Source organism: Panthera uncia, unplaced genomic scaffold, assembly GCF_023721935.1.
Source record: "Panthera uncia isolate 11264 unplaced genomic scaffold, Puncia_PCG_1.0 HiC_scaffold_984, whole genome shotgun sequence".
NCBI classification, from domain to species: Eukaryota; Metazoa; Chordata; class Mammalia; order Carnivora; family Felidae; genus Panthera; species Panthera uncia.
Genome location: NW_026060182.1, coordinates 1 through 19,590, shown reverse-complemented (window position 1 = coordinate 19,590; position 19,590 = coordinate 1). Strand labels below are relative to the sequence as shown.

Genomic DNA, 19,590 nt, shown 5'->3' with positions numbered 1-19,590 from the left:
GGCAGAGGCAATGGTAGCGTGAGACGGTTTCTGATCCGGTTTTGTAGGGTTTGTGGCTCCGGGAGGGGAGCTGGGGGCGGAAGTGGGGGGCGTAGGGGGCGGCGGGTCTTGAGGCTTCTCTGCTCTCTCGCAAAGTTTGGAGATCAAAGTCTTGACGGAATGAGTTGATTTCTGGTTCTGGCGAACGGGGAACACCGAGGTGTAGACTGAGCCGGATTCTTGGCGGGAGGCGGGGGCGCAGCGAACATTTACATCTGGGTGGAGGGGGGGCGTTTTCCAGCTGGGAGCCCATTCCGCCCCTTGCTGGGCGGGCTTCTTTCTCGGTCGAGGATCTTCTGAATTTTTAAGGAGTGGGAAGGGGGAGCGCAGAGGGAAGGGGTGGGTGGGGGGAATGGGAACCAGATGCCGGGGAAGGGCACGTTTGGAGCTCGAGTTATCTGTGCGGAGAGCCGAGTGGGGAAATTTACCGAAATTGGTTTCACCTGCACACAACCCGGCGGCTCGGGGTGCGCGTCTTTGGAGTTGATGCTGACGGGGGTGGGGGGGGGTGGGTAGCGGAGCCCAGGCAGCACTGCGTGCGCCCAGGCCGAGTGGGTTTTTGGAAGGCTCAGTCTTACACCTTCCACCCCCCCCCCGCCCCCACCCCTAGCTCCCACCCTCCGAGCTCACAGCTCACCTTCCCCGCCCTCCCCCTCCCAAAACGTGCTGGGAGCTCAGATTTCGCCTTTGAAAAAGCAGCGTCGGATACTTTAGATGAGCACCTCGCAGATAGCTGGGTTGCTTGATTTGAATTTGAGGAGTTGAAAAGCCTGTTTACTTTCTTGCTTTGATGTTGGGTAGATCTGGTTTTGATTAGATCAATACCCCTTTCTCTCCCCCTACCTCCCCCCTTCCTTTTCTTTCCAGAAAGGAGGCTCAGATGAGCCCCTGCTGACTTGAGAGAGAAAGAGAGACCACGCTGATCGCTGACAGGAGCTGGGGGAAGAGAACAATTCCCGAACTCCGTGCGCAGAGCTCCCTCGCCATGAGCAGTGCTGTGCTGGTGACTCGCCTCCCAGACCCCAGCAGCAGCTTCCACGAGGATGCCCCCCGGCCCCCCGTTCCGGGGGAAGAAGGGGAGACCCCACCGTGCCAGCCCGGGGTGGGAAAGGGCCAGGTCACCAAACCCATGCCTGTCTCCTCCAACGCCAGGCGGAACGAGGGTGGGCTGGGAGAGCCTGAGGGGCGGGCATCCCCGGACTCCCCTCTGACCAGGTGGACCAAGTCTTTGCACTATTTGTTGGGCGATCAAGACGGTGCTTATCTCTTCCGCACTTTCCTGGAGAGGGACAAATGCGTGGATACCTTGGACTTCTGGTTTGCCTGCAATGGGTTCAGGCAGATGAACCTGAAGGATGCCAAAACTTTACGAGTAGCCAAAGCGATCTACAAACGGTACATCGAGAACAACAGCATCGTCTCCAAGCAGCTGAAGCCTGCCACCAAGACCTACATTAGAGATGGCATCAGGAAGCAGCAGATTGACTCCATCATGTTCGACCAGGCCCAGACTGAGATCCAGTCGGTGATGGAGGAAAATGCCTACCAGATGTTTTTGACTTCTGATATATACCTCGAATATGTGAGGAGTGGGGGAGAAAACACAGCTTACATGAGTAACGGGGGCCTGGGGAGTCTAAAGGTCGTGTGTGGCTACCTCCCCACCTTGAACGAGGAAGAGGAGTGGGCTTGTGCCGACTTCAAGTGCAAACTGTCACCCACCGTGGTGGGCTTGTCCAGCAAAACCCTGAGGGCTACAGCCAACGCGAGGTCCGCGGAGACCGTTGAAAATGGATACAGGTAAGACCTGGGCCGGGGAGGGGGCCGGGGCTGGAGGAGGGTACGGACCTTGCAGATGTTTGGAGTTGAGTGGGGTGGATGGTTGGATGGATGTGCCGCTGAGGCCGACAAAGGTCTGTTGAGAGCTAGGACCGCTGGCCACGAACCCTTTGATCTTGGCTTTTCGTTGTTTAAAGTGGGGAAGAGTGTGCTCCCACGGCTGCATACCTGCAGTCTTCCAGGGCTAACTTCAAACAGGGGCAAGCAGTGTTCATTAATGCGGGTTACTTATTATCCTGGGCCAGTCTTAGAAGGGAGAGAGAGAAAGAGGGAGAGAGGGAGAGGACAGCAGCTTTTGATGCCTCTGAGTCACCAAATACACTAAACACCACTTTTGGAAGGGGTCATTCACCACTAATCAGTGGAGAGTGGAATTAATGTGGTTGGGGAGGCAGCTGGGTCGTGGAGGCCTGGGAAATAGCGTGTGCACCCATCGGACATGGGGGTAAGTGGGGTCTTTGGAACTTTTCTGTTAAGATAAGAGCCAGCAGTTGGCTTAACAACTCTGGCTGCGGTTCTCTTTGGAGAATTAGGTATGTACCCGCCAGGAAACCTATCCTAACTAGGCAAGGTCCTGTGACTTCCCTGAATAAAAGGACCCTTAGCTTTGGAGCCCGCTGGTATATGAATCTAGGTTTTAAATGCTTGCAGCCCAAGGGTCAGACCTCAGCTGATCGTTGTGTTGCTTGGTGCTGGCAGAGAAGAGTCTTGGACGGAGGGGACGGGGCCCTGGAGTACTCTCCCTTTTAGAGGCTTCAAAGATCAACAGCCCTTTACAGAAGGAGAATGGCCAAGTCTTAAGATTCTTGACCTTTGCCAGCAACTTCAGACCTCCCGTTAGAACGAGTCTTTCTGTGTCTCTCCCTCTCTCCCCTTCCAGCTCTCCAGAATGAGCCTTTTTCTTTGAGGTCGTTGCCCTTGGCGTGCCGTGGAAGGGGCGGTGGGCACTCCATAGCTACCTGAATGGTTTATCTTGCTCTCCATTGTGTATTTCTTCATGTGTTTGGAACCGGGGATGCGATCTGGTGGCTGCCTCCGTGGAGATTGCCCTCTCCCTGTAGAGAGGGGCCTTCAGTGTCAAAAGCGATAGTACGAGGGGGCAGGATAGTGATGTCCGAGCCTAGAAGCAGTGACTTAGGGGCTGGCCAAGAGCTTTTTGACTTTCCATGGGGAGCGAAGAGCTTGTTCTCCAGCCACCAGAGGGCGCTCCTACAGCCTTGAGAGCGAGTTTACTCACACTCAGACATCTGGTCTACACCTAAGTAGCGCTGGATTGGCTTTTGAAACGAAGCATGGGATCACGTGAAAGGAGTTGTTTCAGCGTCTTGAAGCTTATGGTTTCAGGTTGTTTGAAGGGAAGCTACTAGGTCTGGCGTCTGTGGCTGGGCAGTCACTGGGCACCTGTTACTGCCCCGTTCCGTTAGGCGGACATTCTGGTAAATCTCTGCTGGCCTCCTTGCCCTCCAGTTTGGCAGCTGAAGCTGAGACTACTTAAGCCCTGTGGTAAGGCTGCTTCTCCAGGGGCTTTCCAACAGTGGAGCTTCTGTGTCTGCCCGAGTCAGGACCCAGAGTGCCCCCTTTGTAAACTGCACCTGGTTTGGTGGTTTGGGACTTTTCACCCTAAGAAAACGCTCCCAAGCAGGACCCTTCGTGACCCCTCCCCTTTGTGGGTGGGCAGTAGAGACCCAGCCTCGCTGTGCCCCTCCCCTTTCCAGAGCCCTCCAGTGGGATATTACCAGGATTAAACTTTCTGGAGATTACTCTTGTGAAGCTTTTTAGATCCCCAGGGGCAGCGGCCGAAGATCCTTTGTGTTGCCAGGGCTTGCCTTCTTGGTTGTGAACCCCTGGCATCGTTGATCTATAGAGACACTTTTCATCCGCCCCTGAGGTTTCCAGGCTCTATTTGTGTGTGCTTTCTCCCAGCGTTGGGTTGAAATGAAGTATTTTACCTGGATTACATGAAGCCCATGTGTCTTAACCGGGCATCGTCACAGAGAACTTAAGAGCCATCCGATTTCATTTTCACATACGAGATATTCTATTCAGGCGTGCCTGTGATGTATTGGGCGGTGTCCCAAATTCTTCCAAGGCCTGGGTCCCAGCCCTGTCCACTGCCTGCTTACCTGGGCTGAAGTCTTATGAACCCCATGTGTCCTTCTGTGCAGTAACAGGCACCATCCGTCCTGTTCGTGTCCTAGGTTGCTCTTATGGGATCAAAACAATAGACCCGGGAGCCCTTCGTAAAGGGAAACGTTCTGAATAGTCGTAAAGCATTAGAACTAGTATAATTTAATCCTGATGATGAGTACATGTGTGAGAAGGGCAACCAGGTTAGGATGTCCCTTTCAGAGAGTGAGTCCCGGCCTCCAGCCCGCAGTCACCGTCAAGTTTTAGAGTGGCCCCCCTTCCCGGGCCTCGACTTCCTCTACCTGTTGAGCTTAAGTCTGTCTTTTCAGCCCGTTACTGGGATGGGGGATCCTTTCCCGCTCTTCCAGGTCTGCCCCTCCTTGCAGTGCACTCACTCATCGAGTGAGGGACGGGGCTTCGGTGATGGGCTTCATAAGTTAGTAACGTGAATGAAACAGAGACCGGGAGTCCTGCTGAGGGTCCCCATCAGCTGTTGAGGAGCAGCCCCGGCAGCTGGGTGCCTTCCAAGCCCTGCGTTCTCCTTGGGCGCTCAGAGGAGCCTCATTTGTAACGACTTGTTTGTGTCCTTACTGATCTGGTGTCAGGTTTAATATAAATAGTTGGAACGGAAGAGCAGGAATTATCCTCGGAGGGAAGGACTCTGGTTTGTGGGTGCTTGAGTGGGATGCCTGGGCTTTTGATGGTCTCTATAAATAACTTAGAGCAAGAGTGACCCGTTGGTAGAGCACGTGTAAAACCCCAGCACACAGACATATCCACAGAACGCTGAGGTGTGTGTGTGTGTGTGTGTGTGTGTGTGTGTGTGTGTGTGGAGGGGCTGTGGGATTAGGAGCTCAGCCCAGCATTTATTTTGGGAAGGAGACAGTGCTAGGCTCACAGAGTGCTCCCTGTGCCCTTCCTAGTCTGCCCTGGCCCTGGTGCCATCCTCTGGTGCCTGGCGGCTCTCCTCCGGCCTCCCTTGAGATAAGTCGGGCCCAGCAGATGGCCCTCTGCTGGCTCCAAGTGCTTCCTGTTCTCTGAAAGAACTCACCGATGAGGCCTGCGAAGCCACCGGCATCCAGCTTGGCTGCAATTATCAAAGAAACTGATGCCATAGGAAAGATATGCTGGAGGCAGGAGCCCCCAGTTAGAGGACGGAGCCTCTGATGGAGGCAGTGTGCCGAGACTCACTGGTGAAAGTTTGCCTATCTGATGGCTCTGGCGCTCAGTGCCACGCGAGTGCCAGACCCCTCCCTGAACGCCCTCTTGATCTTGCCTTAGAAAATGCTTCTTGAAGAGAGGGTTGCCTTTTGGGCAGTGACTTTGTAAGTACACTGTCCTAGGGCACAGCTTTTAGAAGCAAATACTTGTTAAGTTGCGTTGTTTTGGTGGTGGGGGTGGGGATCCGGAGGGAGATCCCAAAGGTCAGGTCTGTTGTGCACTGTTGTGCTGGGGGCGGGGGGGTGGTGCGGCGGGGCCATGGCACCTTCATGGAGATAAGAGATAAGAATAAGCTGGGGAGGGGCGCCTGGGTGGCTCAGTCGGTTGAGCGTCCGACTTCCGCTCAGGTCATGATCTCACAGTCTGTGAGTTCGACCCCTGCATCAGGCTCTGTGCTGATGGCTCAGAGCCTGGAGCCTGCTTCCGATTCTGTGTCTCCCTCTCTCTCTGCCCCTTCCCTGCTCATGCTCTGTCTCTTTCTGTCTCAAAAATAAATTAAAAAAAAATTAAGGAAAAAAAAATTAAAAAAAGAAAAAGAATAAGCTGGGGAGAAAAGGCCAGCAGTTTCCCTCCCCTTAAGGTCCCAGGACTTCTGCTCCCTGACAGCACATGGGGGTCCGTGGACGCACGCCCGGTGCGAAGTCTGCCACACAGGCCCCCACTCTCTGTAGGAATTTAAAATCCTTGCGGCAACTGTGGGAGCACCGGAGAAATAAAGCATCTGGGTACAATTACTGTAGCGTGGTTGAGTTTCTTTCCTGTTTTTTAAGATACGAGAAAAGAGCTCTAATCCGTGTTCTTAAAATTATGTGGCAATTCTGACAAAGTTCTGGGTTCTTAAAAGTGGAGTTTCCGTCTCTCTCTCCTCCACAACCCGGCCCCTTCCTCTGCTTTGCCCTCCTTCCTCTGTCACGATCGTAGGGAAATCCAAATACTTTATTGCCGCCAAGTGAGCTGAGAGCGGTGTATTCTGTTCTTAAGTACGGGTCACACGGGAGCCCTCTGTTTTGGAAGTGACGGGGGACGAGTTTCTTTGGGGATCCATGTGTTTTGCGATCCACTCTGGTGAGCACGAGGCCGTGCGCACACACGGATTGGAGTCTGCTGTCTTCTTAGTCGGGGAGGGAGGGATTTCTAGTGAGTTCTTTTTCTCCGTGCAGAGGTTGAATCCAGGACCTTGTCAGTGCGTTGATACCACAGAGATGGCAGCACTGGAGGGGTAGAGAGGGTCCGGATGCTCTTTAGGGCTATCTGGGCTCTCCTGATCTTGTACTGATGTCTCTTAGACTAAAAGAACTTTCCAGCCACCCACAGGATGGTCCCAGGTCTTTTAAGGAGGTTCAGCAAAGTCTAGAGCGCCTGCCATGCTCCGCCGCCCCCCCGCCACTGAGGGGCCGCACGCAGAGAAGACCGATCCGGTCCTTGCCCTCGTGGAGTTTCCAGTCTGGTTGCACAGGACAGGCATCCAGCGTGCAAACACACCGGCGCCGCGTGTTTAGAAGTCACCATCAAATCGTTGTTGCACCATACGCTAGCCGATTTGGACGTAAATTAAAACAAATAAAATTGAAAAAAGGAGAAGTCACCACAAACCCTGCAGGAGAGTTGCGGCCGCTCAGTTTTCGTTGGCGGTTGGGTTTTTGGAGTAGGACTATCATCTCCCCAAATCACAGTGCTCTGGAGTCTTCAGAGAACGTAAGAACTTGGTGCCGCTGGCCAAGTCTGACCCATGTGCTTCTTGGGTGGAGACCCCACGTCAGTGGAGGCGGTGACGTGACTGGTCACCTGCCGGCCGGGGGGCTGAGCCAGCAGCGGTTCTCGCCTCTCCACTCCTGTTCCCTGTCCAGGGCTGAGAGCGCTTACCTGCCCTGGGCTTCTGAAGCCAGGAAGGGACCCTGGAGACTTTCCTCTCGTTCGTTCATCCTGCTTCGAGGCAGTAACCCTGTCCAGGCCCCCCGGAGAGCTGGGTACTTGGGACTGGGACGGTTTTCAAGACTCGGGTGATTCCATAACATCCATGGGTCCGCTCGGACCAGCGGGCAGCACTTTCTTCATTCTGACTTAAGAGCCCAGTCTCCTCTTGCTCTGCCGTTAGTGACGATGCCAACACAGCCATCCTCTGCCATCCTCTGCCTCCGAGGATTGTTACTGAATCCTCCTCATCCCGTCTCTTCCCCAGGAAAAGTCATCTGCCTCTCCTCTGCTCCCACCGCTTCTCTCTCTCCAGCCCTGGTGTCTGGAAATCCCATGTTGACGCAGGACCAGCTCTGAGGCCGGGAGGACCTTCCCTTCTTATTTAGTTAGCCTGGCATATCCTGGGGGGATATCCTGAGACTCCTTGCCCTCTACAGATACAAGGACAGGGCCAGTGTCCCAGTGCCCGTTCAGTGGACCATCCCTTGGTCCAAGGTATTCGGCAGATTCAAGGGTGACATTCCTCATGTGTGCTTTCTGGTTCATTCTGCACCCACCTGCCATTTCTAAGATGGTCCCTGCTGATGTTGAGCACCTGTGGGAGTCTGGATGTGGGCTCCCTGTGTGGCCAGGTCTCCAGCCAGGTGGCCTCCGACCAGGCTTTTGGCCCCCACCTGGGGCTCCGCGCCTCCTGCCACGGTCGTGAGGCTGCATGACGCCGGGGCCGCGGACGTTCCTTGAGCACCTACTATGTGCTGCGCACACAGCTGCGCCAAAAACAAGGGCCCGCCTGGACTAACCGTGCCGTCTGTGGAGATGCTTCGTTTTTAGTCACATTTCTAAACTGAGGGGCTTGGCCTAGGTCCTCTCTGCTAGAGGTTCGTTCTGGCTCTAACGTGTTAAGACTCTGGATGTCACTTTTCTTTTTTCTTTTTTTCTTTTTTTCTTTTTTAAATGTTTATTTATTACTGAGAGACAGTGACCAAGCATGAGCAGGGGAGGGGCAGAGAGAGAGCGAGACACAGAATCAGAAGCCGGCTCCAGGCTCCGAGCTGTCAGCACAGAGCCCAACGCGGGGCTCGAACTCGCACACTGCGAAATCACGACCTGAGCCAAAGTCGGACGCTTAACTGACTGAGCCCCCCAGACGCCCCTGGATGTAACTTTTCTTGTTCATGGTATCAACTCAAGCTGGAGTGCAGGCCTTAACGACAGGGCCCTGACCCTTCCACGTCTTTCCCATCCCAGCTGCCCCCGTTGACTCCCTCATACCAAACTGTGGCCACAACTCCCTGCCCACACCCGACCCTCCTTCGGTCCATCGGTCCAACCTGGGCGCCCGGCCTGGGTCACTCATGCTGCTAGAACTTTTTAAACTGTTGAGGCCGGTCTTTGTATTGGGAGGCAGGAAGGGTTTGGGTGAGAGTCCCAGCTCTGACCTGGGGACAGGCTGCTGTCCTGCAGGGCCACCACCCGTGTGCCCAGAACGCCTCCTCCCCCCAGGTGGCTGCAAGCATGGGCTGGGGATGAAAGGATGTGTGTGAAGTTGTGCCCCTCTTTGTGGGCCAGTGATGACGCAGTCTGCCTCCCCAGTGGCAGCGCCCCCTGTTGTGACCAGGCCCTGTTGTGCCAGGAGACCAGAGACCCGGGCTGGGTCAGTCCAGAGCTCAGCACAGTGCTGCACACGTACTGGTGGATAGGAGTGCCGCGATCACGCGTGGAGACTGCTTTGACCTTTCACGAGTCCCTTTCATGTGCCACCCCCAAGGCCATCTTTAGAGACCTGTGCAATGGCCTGCTGGAATAGGTTCTCTCTTCTGGGCCTTCCGCTTCTCCCCCAGCTGAGTTCTTTGCTGTTGGTGTAGACTGGGTGGGCCCAGTCGAGTGTGCTAGACTGGGTGGGCCCAGTCGAGTGTGCTGGGCTCTTTGTCATTGAGGCCTCTTGCAACTTCAGGCTTGACAGGCCCCCCTTCCTGCAGCTCACAGACCACAGTGGCCCCTTCCTCACCCCCCCCACCGACCCTCCCCACTATGTCCCTTGCTGGTGACACAAGAGGAATGCAGCCCAGCAGGGGACAGGGACACTGGTTGTTCTGGGAGGAGATCAAGAGAGCAGAATGGGGAGGCTGAGGCCACTGAAACAAAGGGCAGGAGACACTGGAGGAGGGGCCTGGACCTTCCTTTGAAACAGCGGCGCTGCTCATTTTAATCCTGTGGGGCTTGGTCTTAGCCTTAGCCTAGCTGCCCAGGTCGGGGAGGGCGCGGCAGAGGCCCAGCTCCGGGTGGGGTGGAAGCCTTGAGTGTCTCTGTCCCATCTGACCAGTGTACTGGACCCAGGTTGAAATGAGAAGGTCATGCCAGGCCTTTGGTTGCTCGAAACCTGGAACTACGCCAACAGACCCCAGACAGGGAGTTGGGATGCGAAAGACCTCTCGGGGGCTCTGGAACTGTGTTCCTCCAGTGTAGGCTTGGGTATGGTGGTGGGGAGGGAGAAGACCCTTCACCCGTAAGGACTAATTCTCCTTTTTTTTTTTTTTTTTTTTTAATTTTTTTTTTTTTTTAACGTTTTTTTTATTTTTGGGACAGAGAGAGACAGAGCATGAACGGGGGAGGGACAGAGAAAGAGGGATACACAGAATCGGAAACAGGCTCCAGGCTCTGAGCCATCAGCCCAGAGCCCGACGCGGGGCTCGAACTCACGGACCGTGAGATCGTGACCTGGCTGAAGTAGGACGCTCAACTGACTGCGCCACCCAGGCGCCCCCTAATTCTCCTTTTTCACTCAGTAGCCTCCCCTTTTCCTTCCTCTATCTGAGTGTGTATTTAGCACTTGGTAGGGTCCCCTGGGCTGCTTATGGCTTCCTGTCACCCCTGACAGACTTGCCCTTGACAGCACGGGATCCCGGCCTGCTTTCTCCCCAGGGCGAGCCAGTGGCCTCTGCCGTCTGCCCAGATGAGCACCTGGCCCTGGGCAGCAGGTTGGCCTGAGCACATGGCGGGATCATGCGCTCGAGGGTCCCCGGATTGCCTGGTTACCTGGGTGTCTGGTGCGAAGCCGTGACGCACTGCTGTTGTACTTTCCCCGCAGGTCCTTCAAGAGGAGCGACCCTGTTAATCCATACCACGTAGGTTCTGGCTATGTCTTCGCGCCAGCCACCAGCGCCAATGATAGCGAGATATCCAGCGATGCACTGACTGATGATTCCATGTCCATGACGGACAGTAGTGTGTAAGTATCCTGCTATCCCCCTCATGTACGCGGTTGGCAGTGACTCACCAGGCCAGCTGGGCAGAGTCCTCAGCCGGCCATCCTCAGCTGGCTTTGCAAACCCCGTGTGTGTGTGTGTGTGTGTGTGTGTGTGTGTGTGTGTGTACATTTGCTTGGCGGGAGGGGAGTGTGCCAGTGCTGGTTTGGGGGGGTGATGTGGTAGCCTGGGTGGAGTCAAGCTTAGAGCCTTGAGAGGAAAGTTGACTGGTAGAAAACGAAAGTAAGGTAGAAGGTTAAGATGCTTCTCCAGAGGTTTCTTGAGTTGAGAGACCCATCTTCTGGTTGCCATTCCGCCTTTCTTCCCTGGATAGAAGTGCTTGGCTGGTCTCGAAACCCAGGTAATCCAATCTGCGGAACCAGCAGGCGGGAGATGGGGTGGCATCTGAAGGGTGGCACCTTTTCTGAAGGAAAAGGCATTGAAGGTGGGGGTCAGACGTCCAGCGCTCTCTGAAGGCCCACTGGGTGTAATGTTGCCTCACAGGTGTGTTCAAATGGACACGATTCAGTTCACTGAGTGTTGGTGGGGTGCCTGCTACGCGTCAGGTTCTTCCCCTAAGTAGGGCTTCTCTCCAGAGTCTGATCTTGGATCTTTTGCAGATGGCTGCACTTGGCATACTAAGAGTTTGTTCCTTAAAAAAAAAAAAAAAAAAATATTGAAGAATAGTTGACACAATGCTTCATTAGTTTTAGGTGTGCAACGTAGTGATTCGACAATTCTATACATTACTCAGTGTTGACCGCGATAAGTGTAGTCACCACTTGTCCCCATACAATGTTGCTACGGTGTTCTTAACGATATTCCCTTCGCCGTACTTTTCATCTCTGACTTTCCTATTTCAAAACTGGAAGTTTGTACCTCTTCGTCCTCTTCACCTATTTCGCCCAGCCCCCCACCCACCTAGCGTTTGTTCCTTTGCTTTCTAAACCACAATCCAGGTCCTCGGGGTGGAAGGTCTGATGATGTCAGCAGGCCGTCAGGTGGGGGTCACAATATGCATTGTAAGTCATTTGAGGTCAGGCAATGGTGATCTCCGGGTAGAGAGCAACCATTCTGAGTCTCGTGTGTGTGTGTGTGTGTGTGTGTGTGTGTGTGTGTGTGTGTGTTGAGCTGGGTGTCCCCATCTCTTGCCCTCCTTTGAGGTTCTGATTCAGGAGAAGCAAGAGAGGTAGAGCCTGGGATTGGGCAAAACTCCCCCAAGAGCTCACCCAAGTTCTAGTTGAGAACTACCACTCCAGAAATGGTCTTCAAAGGCTTTCCCACAAGTATTTTGCAGTAGGAAGTTCTTTTGCTAAGGGACCAGTTTGGAAAGGCAAACCCACTGAGCCATGTATCATGGCATGTGTAGAGTTTTCTCCTTTTAGCTTCCTAAAACTGGACCATCTACTCTTCCAGTTTGTTTGAAATCACCTGGTTTCCGTTGGCCAGTGTCCTGTTTGTTGGCCTGTGGCATGGAACCAGTTGGAAGAGAAGTTGATGAGGTTGGTGGATTTGGGATTCTGCCATTGATTTTCCCCAGCGGCTTTCACTGTGTTGTCTCAGATTCCCCTGTTAGTCAAGGGAGAGAGATCCACCAGGGGAAAGGTTCCGTGTTAATAAAAGACGAGTATTTTGGCAATAGTAAAAATAGAATAAGGGTACACCTCTTCATCCAACATAGAGAAATGAGGGGTTCCACTGAAGTTAGTTTTTCATATTGACTGAACTCTTTTAGTCTCTGCACCTGAGAACAATTACCGTTTGATCGCCATAGTTCTTAAAAGAATACGTTTTTAGTTTATGTTGGATAGTATTAGGCATAACCCACTTCTTTTTTTAATTATTATTTTTTTAAATGTTTGTTTATTTTTGAGAGAGAGAGAGACAGAGCATGAGCAGGGGAGGAGCAGAGACAGAGGGAGACAGAAGCAGGCTCCGGGCTGCTGTCAGCACAGAGCCCGACGTGGGGCTCGAACTCATAAAACACGAGCTCGTGACCTGAGCCGAAGTCGGTTGCGTCAGGGACTGAGCCACCCAGGCGCCCCAGGCATAATTTATTTCTTGATCCCGATAATTAATACAAAGATCTGTTTTCATGCTCTACTGTAGTATCTCCTGGAGTACAAGGTTAGATAAGGCTGTCTGCCCCTGTACACACATATTGGCTTTTTGAAAAAACAGTTGATTCTTTTTTCTCTCGGTCATGCTGCCCGCTGTCATTTTGCTGCTCCTGTGTGTGTGCTCGCCTCTAGCAACATCACCCCTTTAGCTTTTATTTGTGGATTGCATGGGGGCCTTACTTTCTGAGTAAAATGAGAGTAAGTTGGATTTGAACGAGGGGGTTGAGTGAATCTCCTAAGTCAGATGCAGTTAAGACTGTAAAGGCCTCCGTTTAGTTTTCTTAGAGACTGTTTTTGGCTTGCTTCCTGGTCCTTGTCTGCATTTCAGTCCCCACCATGGATGGAGGTGTTACTCTGGGTACATGGTAAGCTAACTTGGCGGTGTAGTCCCCGCACATGTTTGAGCCTCACAAGACCCACGCAGGAAGGCAGGCAGTCACTCGTGACTTTCACAGATGGGACAGAAAGGCCCAGTGCTGGCCCCGCAAGACAGAGCTCAAATCCAGACCAGACATAGGTCCTTGCTCTTTGCCTACTACTCCCCTCCCCACAAGCATGTAAATTGCCAGCATGAGATGTTAGTAGGACCAGTTGATAATGAGACCTTTGAGCCACTTTGCGTTTCTTTTATTTATGAGGGAATCACACTGCTTTCTTTTGTAATGGGTTGGAGGAGGGGTAGGAGGGAGCACATGTGCAACTTCTCCCCTGCACACTGCCCCCCACTTCCTTAATGCTTTCCCAGAAGAACTTTCTCAATTTTATTTAGAGACGACTTGAAAGTTCTCTCCCTTCCCACTTCAGCTAAGACACTTGTGGACTTGGCACACCCACTAGCCCCCGTCTGGGATCAGAGAAGTTACCTTGGCCAGCCGGCTGTTCTAGGTAGCCAGGGGCTGGGTGTGGGCCAGGAAAGTCCACTTGGATATAGAGACAGCAAAGGGCAAGCCCTTGATGAGCAGCTTTCTTTTTGGGGCACTGGGTCCCAAGAGGTGGGACCTCAGTGTTGTCCACCCCTCCTGCAGTGTAGCTGTCTGGGATTGGTGGTGAGGACCCAGGACCCCAAGGCCAAGGGAAAGTGCCTGGAAGGCTCGGAGACCTGGGGCCTCCATGTTGGGTCTGAGCTTCTTTTTTTTTTTTTTAAAGTTTATTTATTTATTTTGAGAGAGAGAATGAGTGAGCAGGGGAAGGGCAGAGAGAGAGAGACTCCCAAGGAGGCTCCATGCTGCCAGTTCAGAGCCAGATGTGGGGCTCAAACCCATGAACCTTGAGATCATGACTTGAGCTGAAACCAAGAGTTGGACACTCAACCGACTGAGCCACCCAGGCGGCCCGGGTGTGATCTTCTTGACGGGAGTGTTAGGTGCTCTGTCTGAGTCTTCTCCCAACCAAGTGGGCAGGCTATGCTATGCAGCCGTCACATCTGTACCCCCCTGGGCATGTTCATACCAACTGGGGGCGAATTGCTCAGCAGTGCGGGGTCCTTCTCTCTGGGGAGATGTTTGTCCAGGGCGGTTTGCCTCATGCTGCCTACAGCGGGGGACAGAGAGGTCTCCGGATCAAGAGCCCATCGGATGAGGGAGGAGGATGTTCCCGAGGGTCTCAGGCCGCCAGGCGCTGGGGGTCCCTGGGCCCTCCTGCTCTCCTCAGGCTTGGCGTGAGGGCCCGGGCTGTGCGAGCCGCTTTCTGGCCGGCTGGCCCTGGGTGCGTGTGATCTGCCCGGTGCTGGGCGGGTCACCCGGGATTCCCAGGGCTGGGATTAGACCCCTCTTCAGAGCTCTGCCAATTGTGGGCCTCGCACAGATGAGAGCGCGGAACAGGCGAGAAATAAAATGTGTGGGGGATGAAAAGCTGAACTGAACCGCTTTCAGCCCATTGTTCTTCTGGGGAAGCTTAGGGGGGATAAGAGGGTAGCAGGCCCCTTTGAAATTTCCTTGAACAAGTGAATAGGAGCGCCCCATAAAGCGTGAAAAGAACCCTGGCTGTTTCTCCCTGTCACAATGGCCGGCTCTGGCTGCCAGGGGGTCTGTGGGGGGCTGGGGAGTGGGGCCTGGCCGCCCCGCTGGGAGCTGGGGAGGGGACCCGGCCGGGGAGGGGGAGAGGGGGTCACGGGCGGCCTTCAATAGACTCCAGAAGGTTGGAGTTCATTAGACACAAGCCCGAGAAGCAATGGTCTCATTTGCCCCAGGACCAATTAAGTCCTGGGGGCCTTTGCAAAGAGGGCCGAGTAGAAGTTGGGCAGGGCCGGCCTGCACTTGGCTGTTCAGGGAACCGGGCGCCAGGGCCCACAGGTACAGAGCTGGCAGGGGCTCCAAAGAAATCATTGCCTTCTCCCACAGGCCACTGCTGACTTCTGTTTTCCTGCTAAGTAGAAAGCCCTGTTAAAGATGGCTGGGGATTGGGTCTTCATGGTAGGCCTCTGAGAAGGCTGTTTTATGAGCCTGTTACTCTGAAACCTGCATTCTCAGAAGAAATAGCTTGCTTTCTTGCTTTTCTTTTCTTTTCCTTTTCTTTTTTTTGGGGGGAAGTTAGCTGCCAGACTGCCAACGAAGTCCTAAAGCCCAGTCCTTGGAGTGTTGGGCACAGAGGATTGTGGGGACCATTCTAGGGCATCAGGCCTGGGAAGATGCAGCCCGTGGGGGTGGGCGGAGGCGGAAAACATCACCAGCAGCAGGTTCTTCGCCGCCTAAGCGCGGCTTCTGTGTTAGAGGCTGCCCGGAAGCGTGGAAGCTTCGTCTGCAGCGTGAGGGCATCTGTCTTGGCTGTTTGCGCAGAGCAGCCCTCTCTAACAGTCGGGATCAGCTCGACATTAGCTTCCGCCCAGGGTGTCACCGAACCAGCGCAAGATGCTTCCCTCGCATTTCGTGCGGAGGGGTGGCTCAGGTTCTTTTCCTTATTTATTTTTATTTCCTTGTATCTTATTTATGGGTTTGCTTTGGACACCAGGGAAAGCATCTGAGTGAACTTCAAATATTATCTTATCTTACAAACCAGGCTTTTGATGTTGGCTGCCATCAGAGGCTGCCTTCTGAGTGGTTGCCAAATGGGAATGCGAGTGGACGCGTGTACGAGTGAGTCGTATATGGCGAAGCCTCGGGAGGACGACACTTGGGTTAGGCGGGGCACGGCGGAGTCAAAAGGCTAAGCTAATTGGCTCGGCTTAAATGGCAGCTAAGTGGAGCCCACACTTCAGAACCACTGCTCCCCAGAAACAGCTGGGCCCCAGCAGCGGGCTCGTTAGCTAAAAGGCTCATAATCAAAGGAGATGGTATAGGGACCAAAACTCAGACACTCTTGAGCTCACAGCGTTGAGCATCCAGGAAATGGATCGTAGACTTTTAGGGCCTGAGCACAAAGAAGAGTGGCCCTCTTCTGGAATGAGCGGCTGTTTTGGAAGAGGACTCTTGGCTGGTGGGGAGGTAAAGCGCCATTTCCGTGAAGGCACCGGTTACGCCTCTGAGCCTCTACAAGTTGACGTCTCTTGTCTGCCCTGGTCACGAGTTTCCTGTCCCGCTGTTGGCATCTGCCCCGGGTGTGGTGGAGGCGTGCATTGGTTGGGAGGTGGGGGTGCTGGAATCATTTGTTCCTCTTGCCTTCGATGGGCCAGGGACCTGCTTCCCCCACAGAGAAGCTCTACGTACTTCCTCCAGTTCTCTTCTTCCTTCTGTCCTGTGTGGAAGGAGCAAAAGAGGTATAAAAGAGCCCGCTAATTTGCATCTGTGTGGAAAGGGGAAGAGCAGAGGCTACCAGCCGGCACCCGAGGACAGAGTCTCGGAGGAGGTGGATGGGGACCTCCTCCAGGACTCTTGAAGCCTTGCCTGTGTCACGGCAAAGTCTGGGGGGTGCTTGATTCCTTCCCCCCGACGTTGTCAGGAAGGAGGCCTGGGGCAGAGGCCATCTATCCTTATTAAGTCCCCAGAGGAGTTGCTGGTCAGGAGAGAAAGGCAGGGACCTTGTCTTGCAGCCCTGGGGCAGTAGAAGTTGGTTATACCAATGTGAGACCCAATCTAGGGGACCCCCGTGGTCACCCCCACCCCATAAGGAACGTTAGGTAAGAGACAAGGGGATCTTCACTGTGCCTTGGGAACCACCTGGCATGCCCCGTAGCCAGCGAGTGCTGAGTGGTGGGGTAGGATGTTCCAGAATGTTCCCCAGGTCTTCCATTCGCCCCTTCAGAATGTCACGTGACTTCACAGGGCTTAACGAATGGGCCATCAGGAAGCTTGGCACCTCCAGGTGGGGCGGGAGGGTGGGTTGCTGAGTTAAGGACGCCTGTTCTGGGGCCCAGCAGTGGCTCAGATTTGTACCCTGGGTCTAACTGCTACTGACTGACTCTAGGAGAGCTGCAGAGAGTCCCTGACCATCTTAAAACTTGGTGAATTTGGGACTTTGTGAGAAGAAAGTCGGATTATACGTCACGTGTGTCTGACCTACAGTGGGAACCGGTACGTGGGGGCTGGCAGCCTCGAGTTAGAGTCAGACCCCTGGTGTAGAATCTGGTTACTGGCCGAGCCAGTAACAGCTGGTCAAGCTCAGCTCGTGAGCACCCAGTTTTCTCCCGTCTTGGAGGTGATCCCATAGTGAAAACATGGAGTTCCGGTGAATACATTCCAGGTGGTTCAGTAAGTTTCTGAACCTAGAACCTTTTATCCTGCCTGGCCTTCCGGGGCCCGGTCAAGCGAGTGAGAAGATGTCTGGGACTCTCAACCTGCGCTGGTCAACTGGCATGCTATCTCTGGCCCTCTTGGCCTTTCTCTGGGACGGGGCTCACCCTGTGTGTATGTCCTTGCTTTAGATTAATCCTGTTTCTCCCCTTGTGTCCTCAGTACAAGGCTCCTTCACGTGCTAATTCCTAGCCAGAGTTGGGCTGACATACCTCATTGATGTATTGACCTACCATGGTCGATCTGTGTCATCCCCGCGGTGGCCCTGTGATCTGGCCTAGGTCAACAGACTTCTGGAAATTTCAGCCACTTGGAATTTTAGGGCATTACACATGAGGAGCTAGAGGTCAACCAGTTGCCCCCGTGTGCTCCCGGGTATTTTTAGGCATTGCTGACTTTCACCCACTGCTGATGAGCCCAGATGTTTTTCTTCCTTCCACCCTGTGATGAACAAAACACCGGGAAAAGGGAAATAACCAACTACCTAATCTCGGTGTTTACAGCCTCCAAGTATGATTCAGTATGGGAATGTTGGAACCCTGGCGCTTTTGTAAATAAGTGGCCTCCAGAAGGGACGGCAATGGGAAAATAGTCACACCTTGAGCGTTTGACGACTTTCGAGCTCAAAGTTCTTTTTAAAAGAAATCCTACGAGTGCCAAGTCACGTTTTAGTGCAGACTAGCCGGGGTGGAGGCTTTTCTTAAGTCCACTTGCTTTAAAAGATGAAGGACATAGGGGCTCATCCTGCCTTCAGGTCTTTGCTCAAAGGTCACCCTCACTGTGAGAACTCCATCAGAACTCCCCCTCACCCCCCACCGCATCCTTTCTTCCCATTTCCTGCCCTGTATTTTGTCCTAGTGCTTACCACTTTCTAACCTGCTGTAGACTTTGTTTTTGTATTTTTGCTTCTTGCCTGCCACCCATTAGACCTTAAGCCTTGTGAGGGCAACTGTCTGCATTTTTGTCCCCTTCCTTCACTGCTGTCTCACCCAGTGCCTGGAACAAGGTCTGACACATAGCAGGTACTCAAACATTTGAACGAATTGCACAGAATGCCACATAGTAGGGGTTTTCTCTTTATGCCCACATTAATCGTGTGTCCTTGGCACTTCCTTAGTTTGGGGGTGGGAGGGTTTGGAGCTGAGGGAAGGAAGGAGCCCAAAGATACTCTTGTGGTGATTTTTTTTTTTTTAATTTTTTTAACATTTATTTATTTTTGAGACAGAGAGAGACAGAGCATGAACGGGGGAGGGTCAGAGAGAGAGGGAGACACAGAGTCCGAAACAGGCTCCAGGCTCTGAGCTGTCATCACAGAGCCCGATGTGGGGCTTGAACTCACGGACCGCGAGATCATGACCTGAGCTGAAGTCGGACGCTTAACCGACTGAGCCACCCAGGCGCCCCTCTTGTGGTGATTTATAAAAGGAAGAAATTTGGAAACAGTCGGGAGCTTGACTGTTGGAGAATTACACACACCTTCATTAATGCCTGGCTCAGTCTTCTGCGGGCGTGGTCCCTCTTCTTACAATATTTTGCCCTGGTGGGCTCCATAAGGCCCTGGTTTCCTGATTTGGGGCAGTACGACAGACGGTTGGGAGGACCAAAGGGGCCTTAGATTCTCCTACTTGGGACGCCTGTAAAATAAAATAGGGGAGCCTTTACTTTGGGCTGGCCGGAATGTAATCCGTTCTAAGGCAGAGCTTGAGAGATGAGCTTTACTAAGCTCTTTCCAAGCCAACGATCCTGAACCTGAGAGGGAGTTTGGCAGTTTGATCTTGGATTGATCTTTCTTTTTTTTTCTTTTTTTTTTAATTTTTTTTAACGTTTATTTATTTTTGAGACAGAGCATGAACAGGGGAGGGGCAGAGAGAGAGGGAGACACAGAATCGGAAGCAGGCTCCAGGCTCTGAGCCATCAGCCCAGAGCCCGACGCGGGGCTTGAACTCATGGACCGCGAGATCGTGACCTGAGCTGAAGTCGGACGCTTAACCGACTGAGCCACCCAGGCGCCCCTTGGATTGATCTTTCAATCCAACCTTGGGAACAGCCATGGCGCCCAGGACGGTGGTACATTTGCATGGAGGCGGGTGGCTCTGACCTCCGGTGGGATCTCAGAATGGCTTGTGAATCAGCCCACATCCTGAAAGCATCCGCGTGAGCCTGTGGCTTCTGTCTTTTCTCTTCCCTTAGAGATGGAATCCCTCCTTATCGTGTGGGGAGTAAGAAACAGCTCCAGAGAGAAATGCATCGCAGTGTGAAGGCCAATGGCCAAGTGTCTCTACCTCATTTCCCGGTGAGTACAGTCTAGTGGGGAAGGCAGATGTTTTCAGCCATGTTGAGTCTTGAAGAAAAGGGATGGGAGGTGGAAGGAGGGAGGTCTAGGGTAAGAGGAGGAGCAGGGTCTGGGGGGGGGGGGGGGGG

General features: G+C 53.5%; 1 protein-coding gene across 1 annotated transcript; it reads left to right on the top strand.

Annotated features, from left to right (window-relative positions):
- The first annotated feature begins 702 nt into the window (after positions 1–702).
- Positions 703–19,576, top strand: LOC125918553 (axin-2). Its single transcript, XM_049624531.1, has 3 exons — positions 703–1,839; positions 10,229–10,369; positions 19,360–19,576. The coding sequence occupies exons 1-3, from the start codon at positions 1,025–1,027 to the stop codon at positions 19,475–19,477; spliced, it is 1,074 nt and encodes a 357-aa protein (XP_049480488.1). The 5' UTR covers positions 703–1,024; the 3' UTR covers positions 19,478–19,576.
- The last annotated feature ends 14 nt before the right edge of the window (positions 19,577–19,590 follow it).

Bases quoted from the DNA above. Each gene is read 5' to 3' on its own strand.
- LOC125918553 (XM_049624531.1), top strand. From the start codon at position 1,025: ATGAGCAGTGCTGTGCTGGTGACTCGCCTCCCAGACCCCAGCAGCAGC. The intron at 1,840-10,228 runs GTAAGACCTGGG...CTTTCCCCGCAG, and splicing joins ACCGTTGAAAATGGATACAG to GTCCTTCAAGAGGAGCGACC. The intron at 10,370-19,359 runs GTAAGTATCCTG...CTCTTCCCTTAG, and splicing joins TCCATGACGGACAGTAGTGT to AGATGGAATCCCTCCTTATC.